Source organism: Heloderma suspectum, chromosome 2 (genome assembly GCF_057233095.1).
Source record: "Heloderma suspectum isolate Gila_16-S chromosome 2, 16-S_ref, whole genome shotgun sequence".
In the NCBI taxonomy this organism is placed as follows: Eukaryota; Metazoa; Chordata; class Lepidosauria; order Squamata; family Helodermatidae; genus Heloderma; species Heloderma suspectum.
The window spans coordinates 938,655-955,059 of record NC_139459.1 but is presented as its reverse complement, the minus strand read 5'-3'; the positions used below and the strand labels follow the sequence as shown (position 1 = coordinate 955,059).

General features: G+C 53.2%; 1 protein-coding gene across 1 annotated transcript; it reads left to right on the top strand.

Annotated features, from left to right (window-relative positions):
- Window positions 1-522: 522 nt before the first annotated feature.
- On the top strand, window positions 523-16,125 carry LOC146351833 (gamma-secretase subunit Aph-1b-like). The gene is made up of 7 exons (XM_084832682.1): window positions 523-675; window positions 937-1,107; window positions 6,319-6,392; window positions 7,619-7,741; window positions 7,810-7,937; window positions 15,348-15,471; window positions 15,648-16,125. Exons 1-7 carry the CDS (start codon window positions 563-565, stop codon window positions 15,683-15,685), a joined length of 771 nt encoding a protein of 256 aa, XP_084688808.1. The 5' UTR covers window positions 523-562; the 3' UTR covers window positions 15,686-16,125.
- Window positions 16,126-16,405: the final 280 nt, after the last annotated feature.

Below are 16,405 nucleotides of genomic sequence, written 5' to 3'. Positions count from 1 at the left end.
CCGGCTGCGCCCGCGAGCGGCGGATCCACGGCCTTCCCGGCTCAGTCCGTGGGGGCTGGCGTGCTCTGCGACTGGAGGGTGGCTTGGGGTCCCTCTTTAGCAATGATGTGCGACCGGGGGCCCCGTTTTGATTTCAGGGGCCTCGGTCCCCTTTGCGCCCTCGGCCAGAGGCTAGTTCCGAGCTCTGAGGGGGCCGGGGGGCCAACGCCGACAGTCGGAGGGTCTGCGCGCCTCGTGCCGGTCCCATCCCCCACGGCGCGCAGAAGCCCGGGCCCGCTTTCCGCGCTCGCTCCCTGCGCCGCCGCAGCCGCGTCCCGCGGCCGGGCGGCGCGGGCCCGCCTCGCGCGCAACGCGGCTCGGCCCGGAGGGCGGCCGGCGGCCCGCGGGAAGCGCCCCCGCCTCCGGGCCCGGCTTCCCCGGCCGGGAGAGACGCGCCCGCGCCGGCGGCTCCGCGGCGCCGCCTCCCCGGCAGGCCCGGGGCCGCCGCCGCCGCCCAGCCGGGATGTGACGTCAGCGGCGGGCGGGGCGCGGCGGGCGGGAGGCCCCGAGACGCGCCGCCGCCATGACGCTGCCCGTGTTCTTCGGCTGCGCCGCCATCGCCTTCGGGCCGGCGCTGGCGCTCTTCCTGCTCACCGTGGTGGCCGAGCCGCTCCGCATCATCATCCTCATCGCAGGGTCAGCGGCGCGGCCTGGCCGGCGGGAGCCCGGCAGCGGGGCGCCCGCCCCCCGCCCGGGCCGAAGCCCTCCTGCCCGGGGACGGCGGAGGCCGGCCTCTGGGCCGCCGGGGCTGCGGCGGGGCTGCTGCGGCCGGCGGGCGGGCGGGGGGGGCGGCGCCGGGCGGGGCCGCGGGCCCCCGGCAGCAGCGCGACTCCCGCCCTGGCCCGGCGGGTGCGCGGCGGCCTGGGCGCCGCAGGGCTGACCCTCCCGCCCCCGCAGGGCCTTCTTCTGGCTGGTCTCGCTGCTGCTCTCCGCGCTGGTCTGGTTCATCGCGGCCAAGGCCGGCGACCCCGCGGACGAGGCGCTGCAGGCGGGGCTGCTGGTCTCCGGGGTGGTCTTCTCGGTGCTGCTGCAGGAGGCCTTCCGCTTCCTCTACTACAAGCTGCTCAGGTGGGTGCCCGCGGCGGGCGGGAGCGGGGCCGCGGCGGGCCGGCCCGGCCCGGCCCTGCCTCTTGGCTGGCCGGGGGCTCGGAAGCAGCGCAGGCAGCGGGGGGGGGGGGGGCTCGCCGCCTCTGCTGCCCGCAGCAAGCAGGGCTGCAGCGCGTGACTGGCCGGGCCGATCGACTGAAGACCGGAGCAGCCTTGGACCGGCTCCCGCGGTGCGTCTTCCCCGCGGAACATCTTAGAGGGCGACGTTGTACCCAGAATGAGAACTTAGAAGAACTGTAGGAGGCAACAGACTTCTTGGGGGAGGCGACCCCACCCCCTACCTCCACACGGTGTTGTTGTTGTTCAGTCGTGTCCGGCTCTTCGTGACCCCACGGAACGGAGCACGCCAGGCCTTCCCGTCCTGCGCTCTCTCCCGGAGCGTGCTCAAGTTCATATTCATTGCATCCGGGATGCTATCTAGCCATCTCATCCTCTGCCGTCCCCTTCTCCTTTTGCCTTCAGTCTTTCCCAGCATCAGGGTCTTTTCCAGGGAGTTTTCTCTTCGCATTAGGTGGCCAAAATAATTGAGCTTCAGCTTCAGTCATAGAATAGAATCATAGAATAATAGGGTTGGAAGGGGCCTACAAGGCCATCGAATCCAACCCCCTGCTCATTGCAGGAATCCAAGTCAGAGCATCCCTGACAGATGGCTGTCCAGCCTCGTCTTGAAGGCCTCCAGTGTGGGAGAGCCCACCACCTCCCCAGGTCATTGGTTCCATTGTCGTATTGCTCTGACACTCAGGAAGTTTTTCCTGATGTTCAGCCAGAATCTGGCTTCCTGTCACTTGAGCCCATTCTTCCGTGTCCTGCACTCTGGGATGATCAAGAAGAGATCCTGGCCTTCTTCTCTGTGACAACCTTTCAAGTACTTGAAGAGTGCTATCCTATCTCCCCTCAGTCTTCTCTTCTCAAGTCTCTGTCCTTCCAATGAGCACTCAGGGTTGATTTCCTTTAGGATGGACTGATTTGACCTCCTTGCAGTCCAGGGGACTCGTAAGAGTCTTCTCCAGCACCACAGCTCGAAAGCATTAATTCTTCGGCGCTCAGCCTTCCTTAGAGTCCAGCTCTCACAGCCATACATTACTACTGGGAAAACCATAGCTTTGATTAGACGGACCGTTGTCAGCAAGGTGATGTCTCTGCTTCTTACTATGCTGTCTAGGTTTGCCATAGCTTTCCTCCCAAGGAGCAAGCGTCTTTTAATTTCATGGCTACAGTCACCGTCTGCGGTGATCTCAGAGCCCAAGAAAATAAAATCTGTCGCTGCTTCCATTTCTTCCCCTTCTATATGCCAGGAAGTGATGGGGCCAGATGCCATGATCTTAGTTTTTTTAATGTTGAGTTTCAAACCAGCTTTTGCACTCTCCTCTTTCACCCTCAACAAGAGGCTCTTTAGATCACTTTCTGCCATTAGGGTGGTATCGTCTGCGTATCTGAGGTTGTTATAATTCTCCCAGCAATCTTAATTCCAACCTGTGATTCATCCAACCCGGCGTTTATGTACTCTGCATATAAGTTAAATAAGCATAAAGCCCACTGACAGGTATCCCTTTCTTCTCATCCATGTGGGAACAAATGATACCGCCAAGTGGAGCTACGAAGAGATCACGTCAGACTTTGAAGCTTTGGGAAGGAAACTCAAGAACTTTGGGGCCCAGATAGTTTTCTCATCCATCCTTCCAGTAGTTAGAAGAGGGATAGAAAGGGAACGAAAAATACTCCGGGTGGCTACGAAGGTGGTGCCGATGAGAGAGATTTGGATTCTGGGACCACGGGCTATACTTCCTGGAAGATGGGCTGTTGGCTAGGGACGGGTTGCACCTCACAAAGGATGGGAAGAATGTGTTTGGCCACAGCATGAAGAACTTCATCAGGAGGGCTTTAAACTGAATCCTACGGGGAAGGGAGATGTAATGTTGGGGGTAACAATGGACATAGGCGCATGCACTGCAATGGAGAGAACAGCTCTGATAGCGCCCAATAATAGTCTTCAGACACATGTAGGAAGGAAGCCAGACTATGAAGCACATGGTCTTCGATGTCTATATACTAATACCCAGAGTATGGGAAACAAACAGAACAAACTTGAACTCTTAATACAAGAGGGAAATTATGATGTGATAGATATAACTGAGACTTGGTGGGATGACTCTCATGACTGGAATACAGCAGTTGAAGGATATAACTTGTTCCAAAAGAACAGGAGGAACAGAAAGGGAGGTGGGGTTGCACTGTATGTGAAAAATACATCTCTCTGCACAGGAATACAGGAGGAGGAGCTTGGTAGCCCCATCGAGAGCATCTGGGTTGAAATAAATGGAGCAAAGAATAAAAGGAACCTGGTGGTCGGCGTCTACTACCGGCCACCCAATCAAGGAGAAGACAAGATGAAACTTTTGAAAAGCAAATAGCCAGTGTTTTAAGGAAGCATGATGCAGTAGTAATGGGGGACTTCAGTTTCCCCGATATTTGTTGGGAGACAAATTCTGCAAAACATGGCCCCTCCAGGAAATTCCTGACTTGTGTGGCGGATAACTACCTCCTACAGAAAGGAGAGGAAGGAACTAGAGGATCGGCGATCCTTGACTTGATCCTAACCAACAGAGATGACTGAGTGGATAAAGTAGAAGTTACAGGAACTCTGGGGGAAAGCGACCATGTTGTACTGGAGTTCTTGGTTCTAAGGGAAGCAAAAGCCGAGTGTAGTCAAACGCGTACCCTGGATTTTAGGAAAGCTGATTTTCATAAACTCAGAACAATGATCAGTAAGGTCCCATGGCAAGCGATGCTAGCGAGAAAAGGAGTCCAAGATGGGTGGGAGCTTTTAAAAAAGGAAATTCTCAAGGCACAATCACAAGCAATTCCAACAAGAAGAAAAGGTGGAAGACAACAGAAGAAGCCAATGTGGCTTCACAAAAAGCTTAGGGATGACCTGAAAAGAAAAAAGGACACATATAAGAAGTGGAAAGAAGGCCAAGTAAAAAAGGAAGAGTACAGGCAGATAGCACAGAATTGCAGGGATGGCGTCAGGAAGGCTAAAGCTGAGAATGAGCTGAGGTTAGCAAGGGATGCTAAAAACAACAAAAAGGCTTTCTTCAGCTACGTGCATAGTAAAAGGCGGAGGAAAGAAATGGTGGTTCAGCTATTAAATGAGGATGGCAAAAGGATGACAGATGACCTAGAAAAGGCAGAGGTGCTCAATTCCTACTTTGGCTCAGTCTTCTCCCAAAAGAGGGTCTATGACCCCCCTGGCAAAGGCGAAGTACAGGCTGAAGGGGCAGGATTGCAGCTTGAGATCGACAGGCATATGGTCAAGGAACACCTCATTACTTTGAATGAGTTCAAATCTCCAGGGCCAGATGAACTGCATCCTAGAGTCATAAAGGAACTGGCAGAAGAACTCTCAGAACTGCTGTCTATTCTCTTTGAGAAATCATGGAGGACAGGGGAAGTGCCAAATGACTGGAGGAGGGCTAACATTGTCCCTATCTTCAAAAAGGGTGAAAAGGAGGAACCTGGGAACTACAGGCCAGTCAGTCTGACATCAATCCCTGGGAAAATTCTGGAGCAGATCATAAAGCAATCCATCTGGAAGCACCTTGACAAGAATGCCGTGATTACTCGAAGCCAACATGGATTTGTCAAAAGCAAGTCCTACGAGACAAATCTGATCTCATTTTTTGATCAAGTCACCTCCCTTGTGGACCGTGGGAATGCTGTAGACGTCATATACCTCAACTTCAGCAAAGCTTTCGACAAAGTGCCCCATGATATCCTGATGAGCAAACGAGCTCAAAGTGGGCTAGATGAAACAACGATCCGGTGGATCCACAGTTGGCTACAGAATTGGACTCAAAGAGTGCTTATCAATGGGACCTTCTCCAACTGGGGAGAGGTAACGAGTGGGGTAGCGCAGGGCTAAGTCCTGGGCCCAGTGCTCTTCAACATTTGTATTCATGACTTGGAGGAGGAGGTGCAGGGAATGCTGATCAGATTTGCAGATGACACCAAATTGGGCGGGATAGTTAATTCTTTGGAAGACAGAAACAAAATTCAAAGTGATCTGGATAGACTGGAGCGCTGGGCAGAAAACAACGGAATGACATTGAATAGGGACAAATGCCAAGTTCTGCACCTAGGAAAAAGAAACCAAATGCACAGTTACAAGATGAGGGATACGTGGCTCAACAACACTACAAGCGAGAAGGATCTTGGCATTGTTGTCGATCACAAGCTGAATATGAGCCAACAATGTGATGTGGCTGCAAAAAAAGCCAATGCTCTTTTGGGCTGCATTCATAGAAGCATCGCTTCCAAATCCCGGGAAGTACTAGTTCCCCTCTCCTCAGCACTGGTTAGGCCTCATCTGGAGTACTGTGTCCAGTTCTGGGCACCACACTTGAAGAAGGATGCAGACAAACTGGAGAGGGTTCAGAGGAGGGTAACAAAGATGATCAGGGGACTGGAAACAAAGCCCTATGAAGAGAGACTGAATGAACTGGGCATGTTTAGCCTTGAGAAGAGAAGGCTGAGCAGAGATATGATAGCACTCTTCAAGCACTTGAAAGGTCACAGAGAAAAAGGCCAGGATCTCTTCTTGATCATCCCAGAGTGCAGGACACGGAAGAATGGGCTCAAGTGACAGGAAGCCAGATTCCGGCTGAACATCAGGAAAAACCTCCTGAGTGTCAGAGCAATACGACCATGGAACCAATTACCTGGGGAGGTGGTGGGCTCTCCCACACTGGAGGCCTTCAAGACGAGGCTGGCCAGCCATCTGTCAGGGATGCTCTGACTTGGATTCCTGCACTGAGCAGGGGGCTGGACTCGATGGCCTTGTAGGCCCCTTCCAACCGTCCTATGATTCTATGAATATGAACTGTGCCCATACCATCTTTTTCATACATGAGTTGCTACCATGCTCAGAGATTCAGTCAGCTGCACATGTGCACACATGTTCAACACCCGATGCCCCTATATCTGAAAGTGATTCCTATGTGTCAGTCCAGTATGATGTACACTTGATACTTTTCTGGGAAAATGTACAGCCATTGTGGGAGTTGACCTACGTCGCTGCATTAATATTAGCGAGTGTTGGGAATGCTTTGCTGCCATGCTGCTCTGTGTCATTTCCTGCAATGCTCTCCTTTTGCTCTCTTCCCTCCTGCCCAGGAAGGCGATTGAGGGGCTGCTGGCCCTCAGTGACGACGGCTGCTCTCCCATCTCCATCCAGCAGATGGCGTATGGTACGTTTCTGGAGGGACTTGTGGGGGGCGTGGGGGGATCTCCTGGGGGTCGAGAGACTCGGGCAAAGGGAGTCTGTGTCTCTTGCAAGCTCACACAGTATATACATGCAGGGCTCGTCTGGGCTTCAGAGCCATCTCTCCAGCCTCTGGAGGAGGGGGAGAGAGTGGAAAGCTGCTTGCGGGGCAGGGGCTCTTGGTGCAAAGATGTATCTGAGGGGCTCTGACTTTAAGGAAAGGGTGGGGGCTTCTTGAGCCCCCCCCCTTGCGGTGCAGACAAGCATTTCAGCCCAGGCAGGGGCCCCGACAGCTGAGCAGGCGGCTTGCTGGGTGTGCGGGGCTGTTTGAGGCAGAGGCTAGCAGCCCCCGCCCCGGCTGACTGAGGCAGATCAGAAAGGAGCGGAGGCAGAGACTGGCTGTCTCCAGGGAGGGGACCGACGAGGAGCCCTGATGCAGGGAGCTTCACTAGTCCAGCCTCCAGCATCCCACAGGGGCCACTAGATGCCTCCGCTGGGCAGCCACCAGGCCAGACTTGAGGGCAGTGGCTGCCTTGTCCTTCTCCCGCCCCCCGGATGGGTATTCTGCAGCTCACGCTACCTGGGAGAGGCTCTTTCATGACACCCCTCAGGTTGGTCTGAGGAAGAGCAGTGCCTGCTTTGCGTGCGGAAGGTCCTGAGCTCAGCCCTGGTACATAGGGAGGCGGCGGGCTCTCCCACCCTGGAGGCATTCAGGACGAGGCTGGACAGCCACCTGGCAGGGGTGCTCTGACCTGGACTCCTGCACTGAGCAGGGGTGGACTCGACGGCCTTGCAGGCCCCCTCCAATCCTACTGTTCTATGAATCTGTGACATCCAGGTAGGTTTGGGAAAACACCTGTCTGAACCTGCTGTCATTGCTGTCGAGAATGCTGGGCTAGGTGGACCCAGGCCCTGATGACAGAAGGCAGGTTCCTGTGTTCCTGTTTAAGTCATCCCTTTATTCAGAACCATGAGGACTGGAATCTTACTTTATTTGCGGGCAGGACTGTAGCTCAGTGGTAAATGCAGAAGGTCCTGGATTGAATCCCTAGTATATTCAGATATCGGGGTCGTAGCCCAGGGAAACACCCTGGGCTCGTAGAGAGCTGTGAGCTGGCAATACTGGGCTGGACAGGCCGTGTAGTCTGGCGTGGAAGGAGGTGGCGGTGGCTCCGTGGGCAGGGTCTGAACGCTGTGCCTTCTGCCCGGCAGTGGCTGGCCTGGGCTTTGGGCTCATGAGTGGCGCCTTCTCCATGATCAACCTCCTGGCGGACTCCCTGGGGCCAGGCACAGTCGGCATCCACGGGGACTCTGAGCTCTACTTCCTGACTTCAGGTAAGGTCACCCCCGGCCCCATGGCCCCCACCCCACCTGCTCTTTCTAACCCTCTGTGTCTCCTGCAGCCTTTATGACGCTGGTAATGATCTTTCTGCACACATTCTGGGGAATCATCTTCTTCCATGGCTGTGAGACTCGGCGGTGGTGGGAGGTTGGTGTGGTTGTACTCACCCACCTCATCGTCTCTTGCCTCGTAAGTAACAGCAGATTGTGGGGCGGGGAGAGGTTGGGGTGAGGGGAGCAGGCACAGTTCTGACTCGGGTTATCTGGGGGTTTGGTGGATTTGACCCCCCATGCCCATCAGTACACCTGAATCAATATGACTCGAGTCCTGGTTATGGTGAATAGCTCTGATAGATAATGAATCCAAGAGGGAGTTTTCCATCCTCTGTGCATGGAGGGGCCTTTGGCTCGGCTAGATTGTCCAACATGTCAGAATAAAAGGGGAGCAGTATATCTTGTATTCTATCCTCTGTTCTATTACTAAACAAGCAGAGACCTGATTGGCAGGTGAGTTCATCCATTTGGGACATTCCAGCACTGAGTTCTTTCAGCTTCCCAAAAAAGAACGATTAGAGCACAGTTCGTAGTTTAAGCAAACTTGTTCAGGCACTGGGTGCAAGCAAGCTGGTGTGAGAATATAAGGAGAGCCCTGAGGCTGGCTCAGACCCAGTGCCTCTCCGGATCAGCATCCTGTTTCCTGCAGGGGCCAACCAGAGGCCGCCTGGGAAGCTCCCAGGCAGGACATGAGAATAACAGCCCTCCCCTCCCCTCCCACTGTTGTTCCCAGCAACTGATATTCAGAACCCTCCTGTGTCTGATCCGGGAGCAGTATATAGTCATGGTGACTGGAAGCCATGCATAACCTTGTTCTCCATATCAATTTGCAAAGAACTTATTACAAATCCTAAAAAAACAAGAACTCTATTGTAAGAGAACAGACAGACGGATCCCAGTTCAAACTAAAATGCAACGGCCCAGGTCACACATAACAAGAAGCCACACTGGGTGCGTTTCTCCATGGGGCTTCTCGTTGCAGTGGCAGCCAGCATTTTGAATATTCGGGGCACAGCGGGGGCATGCCATAACCTCTTGTTACATACAAACGTGAGGAGGGTGTGTTGGGGTGGTTGACAAGCCACCCACAACCCTAAAACAGCCCAGGGGTTCTGGGTGACTTGTCACCCAGCCCAGCTACCCACCCTCAGCAGGTGTGCACGGAATGAGAAGCTGTGGTAGCAGGGGCTTGGATTGGCAACTTGGTGCCCGCAGCTACCAGAACCCACCATTGAAAAGCCGCAGTGAGCTGCGGTGATTGTGCAAGCCAGGTCAATTCCTCCTCTTCCAAGCCTTAGATTTATAAAAGATGGTCCAACAAGCCAAGACAATAAATGGAGCAAGTCAGAGATACCACAGAGTGACTTAAGAAGATCAAGCAGAAGACAAGTTAAATGCTTGCTGAAAATTCTTGGTGGCAGGCGACCTTCTGTGCAAGAGCCAAGCAAACACCTGGAGGCAGGGAGTTCCACAGTCAGGCTGCAGAGGGCAGGGAGAGGATTTTAAACCATGTGTGAGGAACTACTCAAGCCATGTCCGAGGGCGACAGCTGCTGCAATGGAAACTAAAATTCCCAGTTGTTGTTGTTCTGTCGTTCAGTCGTGTCCGACTCTTCGTGACCCCATGGACTATAGCACGCCAGGCCTTCCTGTCCTGCGCTCTCTCCCGGAGCGTGCTCAAGTTCATGTTCATTGCATCGGTGATGCTATCTAGCCATCTCATCCTCTGCCGTCCCCTTCTCCTTTTGCCGTCAGTCTTTCCCAGCATCAGGGTCTTTTCCAGGGAGTTTTCTCTTCGCATTAGGTGGCCAAAATATTGGAGCTTCAGCTTCATTATCTGTCCTTCCAATGAGCACTCAGGGTTGATTTCCTTTAGGATGGACTGATTTGACCTCCTTGCAGTCCAGGGGACTCGTAAGAGTCTTCTCCAGCACCACAGTTCGAAAGCATCAATTCTTCGGCGCTCAGCCTTCCTTATAGTCCAGCTCTCACAGCCATACATTACTACTGGGAAAACCATAGCTTTGATTAGACGGACCTTTGTCGGCAAGGTGATGTCTCTGCTTCTTACTATGCTGTCTAGTTTGGCCATAGCTTTCCTCCCAAGGAGCAAGCATCTTTTAATTTCATGGCTACAGTCACCATCTGCAGTGATCTTGGAGCCCAAGAAAGTAACATTTGTCACTGCTTCCATTTCTTCCCCTTCTATATGCCAGGAAGTGATAGGGCCAGATGCCATGATCTTAGTTTTTTTAATGTTGAGTTTCAAACCAGCTTTTGCACTCTCCTCTTTCACCCTCAACAAGAGGCTCTTGAGATCCTCTTCGCTTTCTGCCATTAGGGTGGTATCGTCTGCATATCGGAGGTTGTTGATAATTCTCCCGGCAATCTTAATTCCGACCTCTGATTCATCCAGCCCGGCATTTCTCATGATGTACTCTGCATATAAGTTAAATAAGCAGGGTGACAATATGCAGCCTTGTCGTACTCCTTTCCCAATTTTGAACCACTCGGTTGTTCCATGTCTGGTTCTTACTGTTGCTTCTTGACCCTCGTACAGGTTTCTCAGGAGACAGGTAAGGTGGTCTGGTACTCCCATCACTTTAAGAATTTGCCACAGTTTGTTGTGATCCACACAATCAAAGGCTTTAGCGTAGTCAATGAAGCAGAAATAGATGTTTTTCTGGAATTCTCTTGCTTTCTCCATGATGCAGCGAATGTTGGCGATTTGATCTCTAGTTCCTCTGCCTCTTCGAAACCCCGCTTGTACTTCCAGTAGTTCTCGGTTCGCATACTGCTGAAGCCTAGCTTGTAGGATGTTGAGCATCACCTTGCTGGCATGTGAAATGAGCGCAATTGTGCGGTAGTTTGAACACTCTTTGGCGTTGCCCTTCTTTGGAATTGGAATGTAAACTGACCTTTTCCAGTCTTGTGGCCACTGTTGAGTGTTCCAGATTTGTTGGCATATTGAATGCAGCACTTTAACAGCATCATCTTTTAGGATTTTAAATAGCTCGGCTGGAATACTGTCATCTCCGCTAGCTTTGGTGTTAGTAATGCTTCCTAAGGCCCACTTGACTTCACTCTCTAGGATGTCCGGCTCAAGTTCAGTGACCGCACTATCATGGCTATCAGGGACATTCAGATCTTTCCTGTATAGTTCTTCTGTGTATTCTTGCCACCTCTTCTTAATCTCATCTGCTTCTGTTAGGTCCCTGCCTTCTTTGTCCTTTATCATGCCCGTCTTTGCACAAAACGTTCCCTTGAGATCTCCAATTTTCTTGAAGAGATCTCTAGTCTTTCCCATTCTGTTGTTTTCCTCGATTTCTTTGCATTGTTCATTTAAGAAGGCCTTCTTGTCTCTCCTTGCTATTCTCTGGAACTCTGCATTCAGTTGGGTATATCTTCCCCTTTCTCCCTTGCTTTTCGCTTCCCTTCTTTCGTGAGCGACTTGTAAAGCCTCATCAGACAGCCACTTGGCTTTCTTGCATTTCTTTTTCTTTGGGACGGATTGAGTTGCTGCCTCCTGAACAATGTTACGGACCTCCGTCCATAGTTCCTCAGGCACTCTGTCTATCAGGTCTAATCCCTGAAATCTATTCCTCACCTCCACTGTATATTCATCAGGGATATGATTTAGGTCATACCTGAACGGTTTAGTGGTTTTCCCGACGTTCTTCAATTTAAGCCGAAATTTTGCAAGAAGCAGCTCATGATCTGAGCCACAGTCAGCTCCAGGTCTTGTTTTGACTGACTGTATGGAGCTTCTCCATCTTTGGCTGCAAAGGACATAATCAATCTGATTTCGATATTGACCATCTGGTGATGTCCATGTGTAGAGTCGCCTCTTGTGCTGTTGGAAAAGAGTGTTTGCTATGATCAGCATGTTCTCTTGGCAAAACTCTATTAGCTTTTGTCCTGCTTCATTTTGTACACCAAGGCCATGCCTGCCTGTTATCCCGGTGATTTCTTGACTTCCTACTTTAGCATTCCAATCCCCTATGATGAAGAGGACATCTTTTTTTGGTGTTAGTTCTAGAAGGTGTTGTAGGTCTTCATAGAACCGATCAACCTCAGCTTCTTTGGCCTCAGTGGTTGGGGCATAGACTTGAATTACTGTGATGTTGAATGGTTTGCCTTGGATTCGTACTGAGATCATTCTATCATTTTTAAGATTGTACCCCAGTACTGCTTTTCCCACCCTTTTGTTGACTATGAGTGCTACTCCATTTCTTCTAAGGGATTCTTGCCCACAATAGTAGATATGATGGTCACCTGAATGAAATTCGCCCGTGCCTGTCCATTTTAGTTCGCTGATTCCCAAGATGTCGATGTTCAATCTTGCCATCTCATGTTTGACCACCTCCAGCTTACCTTGATTCATTGATCTGACATTCCAGGTTCCTAAACAATATTGTTCTTTACAGCATCGGATTTTCTTTTCACCACCAGACACATCCACAGCTGAGTGTCCTTTTGGGTTTGGCCCAGCCGCTTCACTCTTTCTGGCGCTACTTGGAAATACCCTCTGCTCTTCCCCAGTAGCATATTGGACACCTTCCGACTTGAGGGGCTCATCTTCCGGCGTCATCTCTTTTAGCCTTGTGATACGTTCCATGGGGTTTTCTTGGCAAGAATACTGGAGTGGGTTGCCATTTCCTTCTCCAGTGGACCACATTTTGTCAGAACTCTCTGCCATGACCTGTCCGTCTTGGGTGGCCCTGCACGGCATAGCTTATGGCTTCACTGAGTTACGCAAGCCCCTTCGCCACAACAAGGCAGTGATCCATGAAGGGGAAAATTCCCAGTATTGCTTGGTAAATCCAAAACTGCCATGTCATCGAGGGCTTTTTCTCTAACTGGTGCCCTTAAATAATTAATTTATTTATTACATTTATATCCTGACATTTTTCCTCTTTAAGAAACCCAAGGCGGCGTACATAATCCTCCTCTCCATTTTATCCTCACAACAACAACCCTGTGAGGTAGGTTGGGCTGAGAGTCTGTGACTGGCCCAAAGTCACCCAGTGAGCTTCCATGGCCGAGTGGGGACTAGAACCCGGATCTCCTGGCTCCCAGTCCAACACTCTCGGCTGGTACCGGGTGGAGTCTGGAGTTGTAGTTGGTATATTTGTATACTGCCCTTCAGCAAAACAAGGGGTACTAGTCCCCCTCTACTCAGCACTGGTTAGGCTTCATCTGGAATACTGTGTCCAGTTCTGGGCACCACACTTTAGGAAGGATGCAGACAAACTGGAGAGGGTTCAGAGGAGGGCAGCTAAGAAGATCAGGGGACTGAAAACAAAGCCCTATGAAGAGAGACTGAAAGAACTGGGCATGTTTAGCCTGGAGAAGAGAAGACCGAGGGGAGATCGGATAGCGCTCTTCAAGTACTTGAAAGGTTGTCACAGGGAGGAAGGCCAGGATGTCTTCTCGATCATCCCAGACTGCAGGACACGGAATCATGGGCTCAAGTTACAGGAAGCCAGATTCCGGCTGAACATCAGGAAAAACTTCCTGACTATTAGAGCAATACAGCAATGGAACCAATTCCCTAGGGAGGTGGTGGGCTCTCCCACACTGGAGGCCTTCAAGACGAGGCTGGACAGCCATTTGTCAGGGATGCTCTGACTTGGATTCCTGCATTGAGCAGGGGGTTGGACTCGATGGCCTTGTAGGCCCCTTCCAACCCTACTATTCTATGATTCTATGATATGACTTTGAATAGTGCCCAGAAATGGACTGGAAGGCTGTTCATTTCTTCAAGCACCAGCATAATATGCCAGTCCATTTCCGGGCCCAATTCAAAGTGCTGGTATTAACATTCAAAGCCCTTAACAGCTTGGGGCCAGGTTATCTGAAGGATCGCCTCCCATATGTGCCTGCCCAGACCTTAAGGTCATCCTCAGCGGCCCTTCTCCGTGAGCCCCTGCCTAAGGACGTGAGGTGGGTGGCTACCAGGAGGAGGGCTTTTTCTGCTACGGCACCCCAGCTGTGCAATGAGCTCCCTAGTGAGGTTCATAGAATCATAGAATAGTAGGGTTGGAAGGGGCCTACTAGGCCATCGAGTCCAACCCCCTGCTCAGTGCAGGAATCCAAGTCAGAGCATCCCTGACAGATGGCTGTCCAGCCTCATCTTGAACACCTCCAGTGTGGGAGAGCCCACCACCTCCCCAGGTAATTAGTTCCATTGTCGTATTGCTCTAACAGTCAGGACGTTTCTCCCAATGTTCAGCCGGAATCTGGCTTCCTGTAACTTGAGCCCATTCTTCCATGTCTTGCATTCTGGGATGATCAAGAAGAGATCCTGGCCTTCCTCTCTGGGACAACCTTTCAAGGACTTGAAGAGCGCTATCCTATCTCCCTTCAGTCTTCTCAAGGCTAAATATGCCCAGTTCTTTCAGTCTCTCCTCATAGGGCTTTGTTTCCAGTCCCCTGATCATCTTTGTTGCCCTCCTCTGAACCCTCTCCAGTTTGTCTGCATCCTTCTTAAAGTGTGGTGCCCAGAACTGGACACAGTACTCCAGATGAGGCCTAACCAGTGCTGAGTAGAGGGGGACTAGTACTTCCCAGGATTTGGAAGCGATGCTTCTATGAATGCAGCCCAAAAGAGCATTGGCCTTTTTTGCAGCCACATCACATTGTTGGCTCATCTTCAGTTTGTGATGGACAACAATTCCAAGTTCCTTCTCGCTTGTAGTGTTGTTCGCCTGGCACCTTCATGTATTCCTTTTGGTGGCAGGTGAAGACCTTTTTATTTTCCTAGGCATTTTAGCTTTCCTCTAATTTAGCCTCCAGAGAACCCAGACTGTGAGCTTGGGCCTGTAAGGCGAATGCAGCCCTGACTAGAACAGCCTGAGCACCATCTCTCTGAGCACCTCTGTCCTGGGCGGACTAAGCTGTGGTTACTTGGAATGCCATGTTTGTGGCGGAGGAGAGCTCCTTCCCTGCCACAGAAGCAGCACGAGGGTGTGCGCTGGCCTGCCTTCAGGGGGCGGCCTTGCCGGTGATGCCATGGCGTTCTCGCCATCTTCCTACCTGTCATCCAGCGGGGTGGCTGGGCTCTGGCGCCCAAACTTATCCGCGGAGCCTGCAGGTGTAGAGCTAGCTCCGTGCTCCCGACCTCCGCCTCCAGCGTGGGGATGATGGCAGGGCCATGTGATGGCCGTGCGATGACGGGGACTCTGCCCCCGGCCCTGTGCAGTTCCAACCATGGGGTGGGGGTAGGTGCCCGCGGAGGGCTAGGCAGGAGCTCTAGCCATGCCAACGAACAAGGCCCGGTGTTGCATCATCAGCTCCCTTTTTCTTTCTCCTACCACCCCTTGAAAGGTAGAAGCAGCTGTGGGCTGAAGCCTCACCAGGAAGGTTGGATTGAGGGCAATGCCCCAGACGGGGCGGGGGCAGAGGTCCCTGGGCCCCCCTGTCACCAGCAGAGCCTCGGAATGGGAGGGCCCAGAGCTTGGCTGGTCTCATGAGAGTCCCACTGTCCCCGGGCCCGCCTGGCTGGCTCCTCACCGCCACCCTGCCTCCTCCTGCTCTTCTTGCAGACGTTCTGGAACCCCTTCTACCTGGGCAGCCTCCTCCCCGCCTACCTGCTCATGGCAGCTGCCGCCATCTGGGCCTACCTCCTATCTGGGGGCTCTAAGCAGAACCTGCACCACTTTCTCTTGTGTGAGTATGGCCAGCGACAGTCCCGGAGACACAGGCCAGCCCTGGTTCAAGGCTGCAGCCCGTGCCTGGGCCCCCCTGCATGCGGCCCCGTCTCTGGGGCAGCCCCCCTTCCCCACCACACCTCAGCCCGTTGCTTCCGCTGCCACTCCACTGATGCGCCTCTTGTCCATCCCCAGGCCTGCGGAGCAGGATGACGATGCAGCCGGGATCCTGAGCCCTCGCCCCAGCCCGTATTTGGAGGGGTGGGGGATGCAGCTGCTGTGCCTTCAGGAGCATTTCTCAGCACAACAAAGAGACCAGGAGTGTGGGATGGGGGCGGGGGGGCAACAGGACTTGCACCCCCAAAGCACTTCTGGGGCATTGTATTCGAAGCTCCTGAGGACCTGTCCCTGAACCACAGAACGCACCGCAGACTTTCTGAGTCCTGGACGACCCCCCCCCCCCCCGGATCAGGAATCGGGGAGGGGGCGGCTGGCAGGGTGAGGCAGCTGGGTGTCTGTCTGTCTCTGCCGTGCGCACTTGGATTGCCAGCTGGGAAGGCAGAAGGGCCTGGCCTGGAGCGGGGGGAGGAAGGCTTCCTTCCCGCCTGGCCCTTCGTGGCTGGAGACACAGCTATCCGCCTTTGTATCAATAAAGGAAGATTGGTTGAGGGGCCCGGCGTGTGCGCCCGTGCGTGTCCAGTGGGGTGGTGGGGCAGCTCTGCCAAGGGCTCCGGTGTGCAGCATTGGGCTGGCGCGTGCTCGAGGGGCCGGTCTGCTCCAGCCACTGGAGCAAGGCCCCCTTCCTTGGTGCTGCTCTGTAGGGCAGCCTCGGTGGGCATGGCCATCCCTTGGCAGGGGCAGCAGGAGGACCCCGCTGTCTTCTCAGTGTCGACAGGAGGAGGGTGGGAGAACTGGCGGCTCTGGCTGCCTGCAGCCAGTCTCCGCTTGGGGTT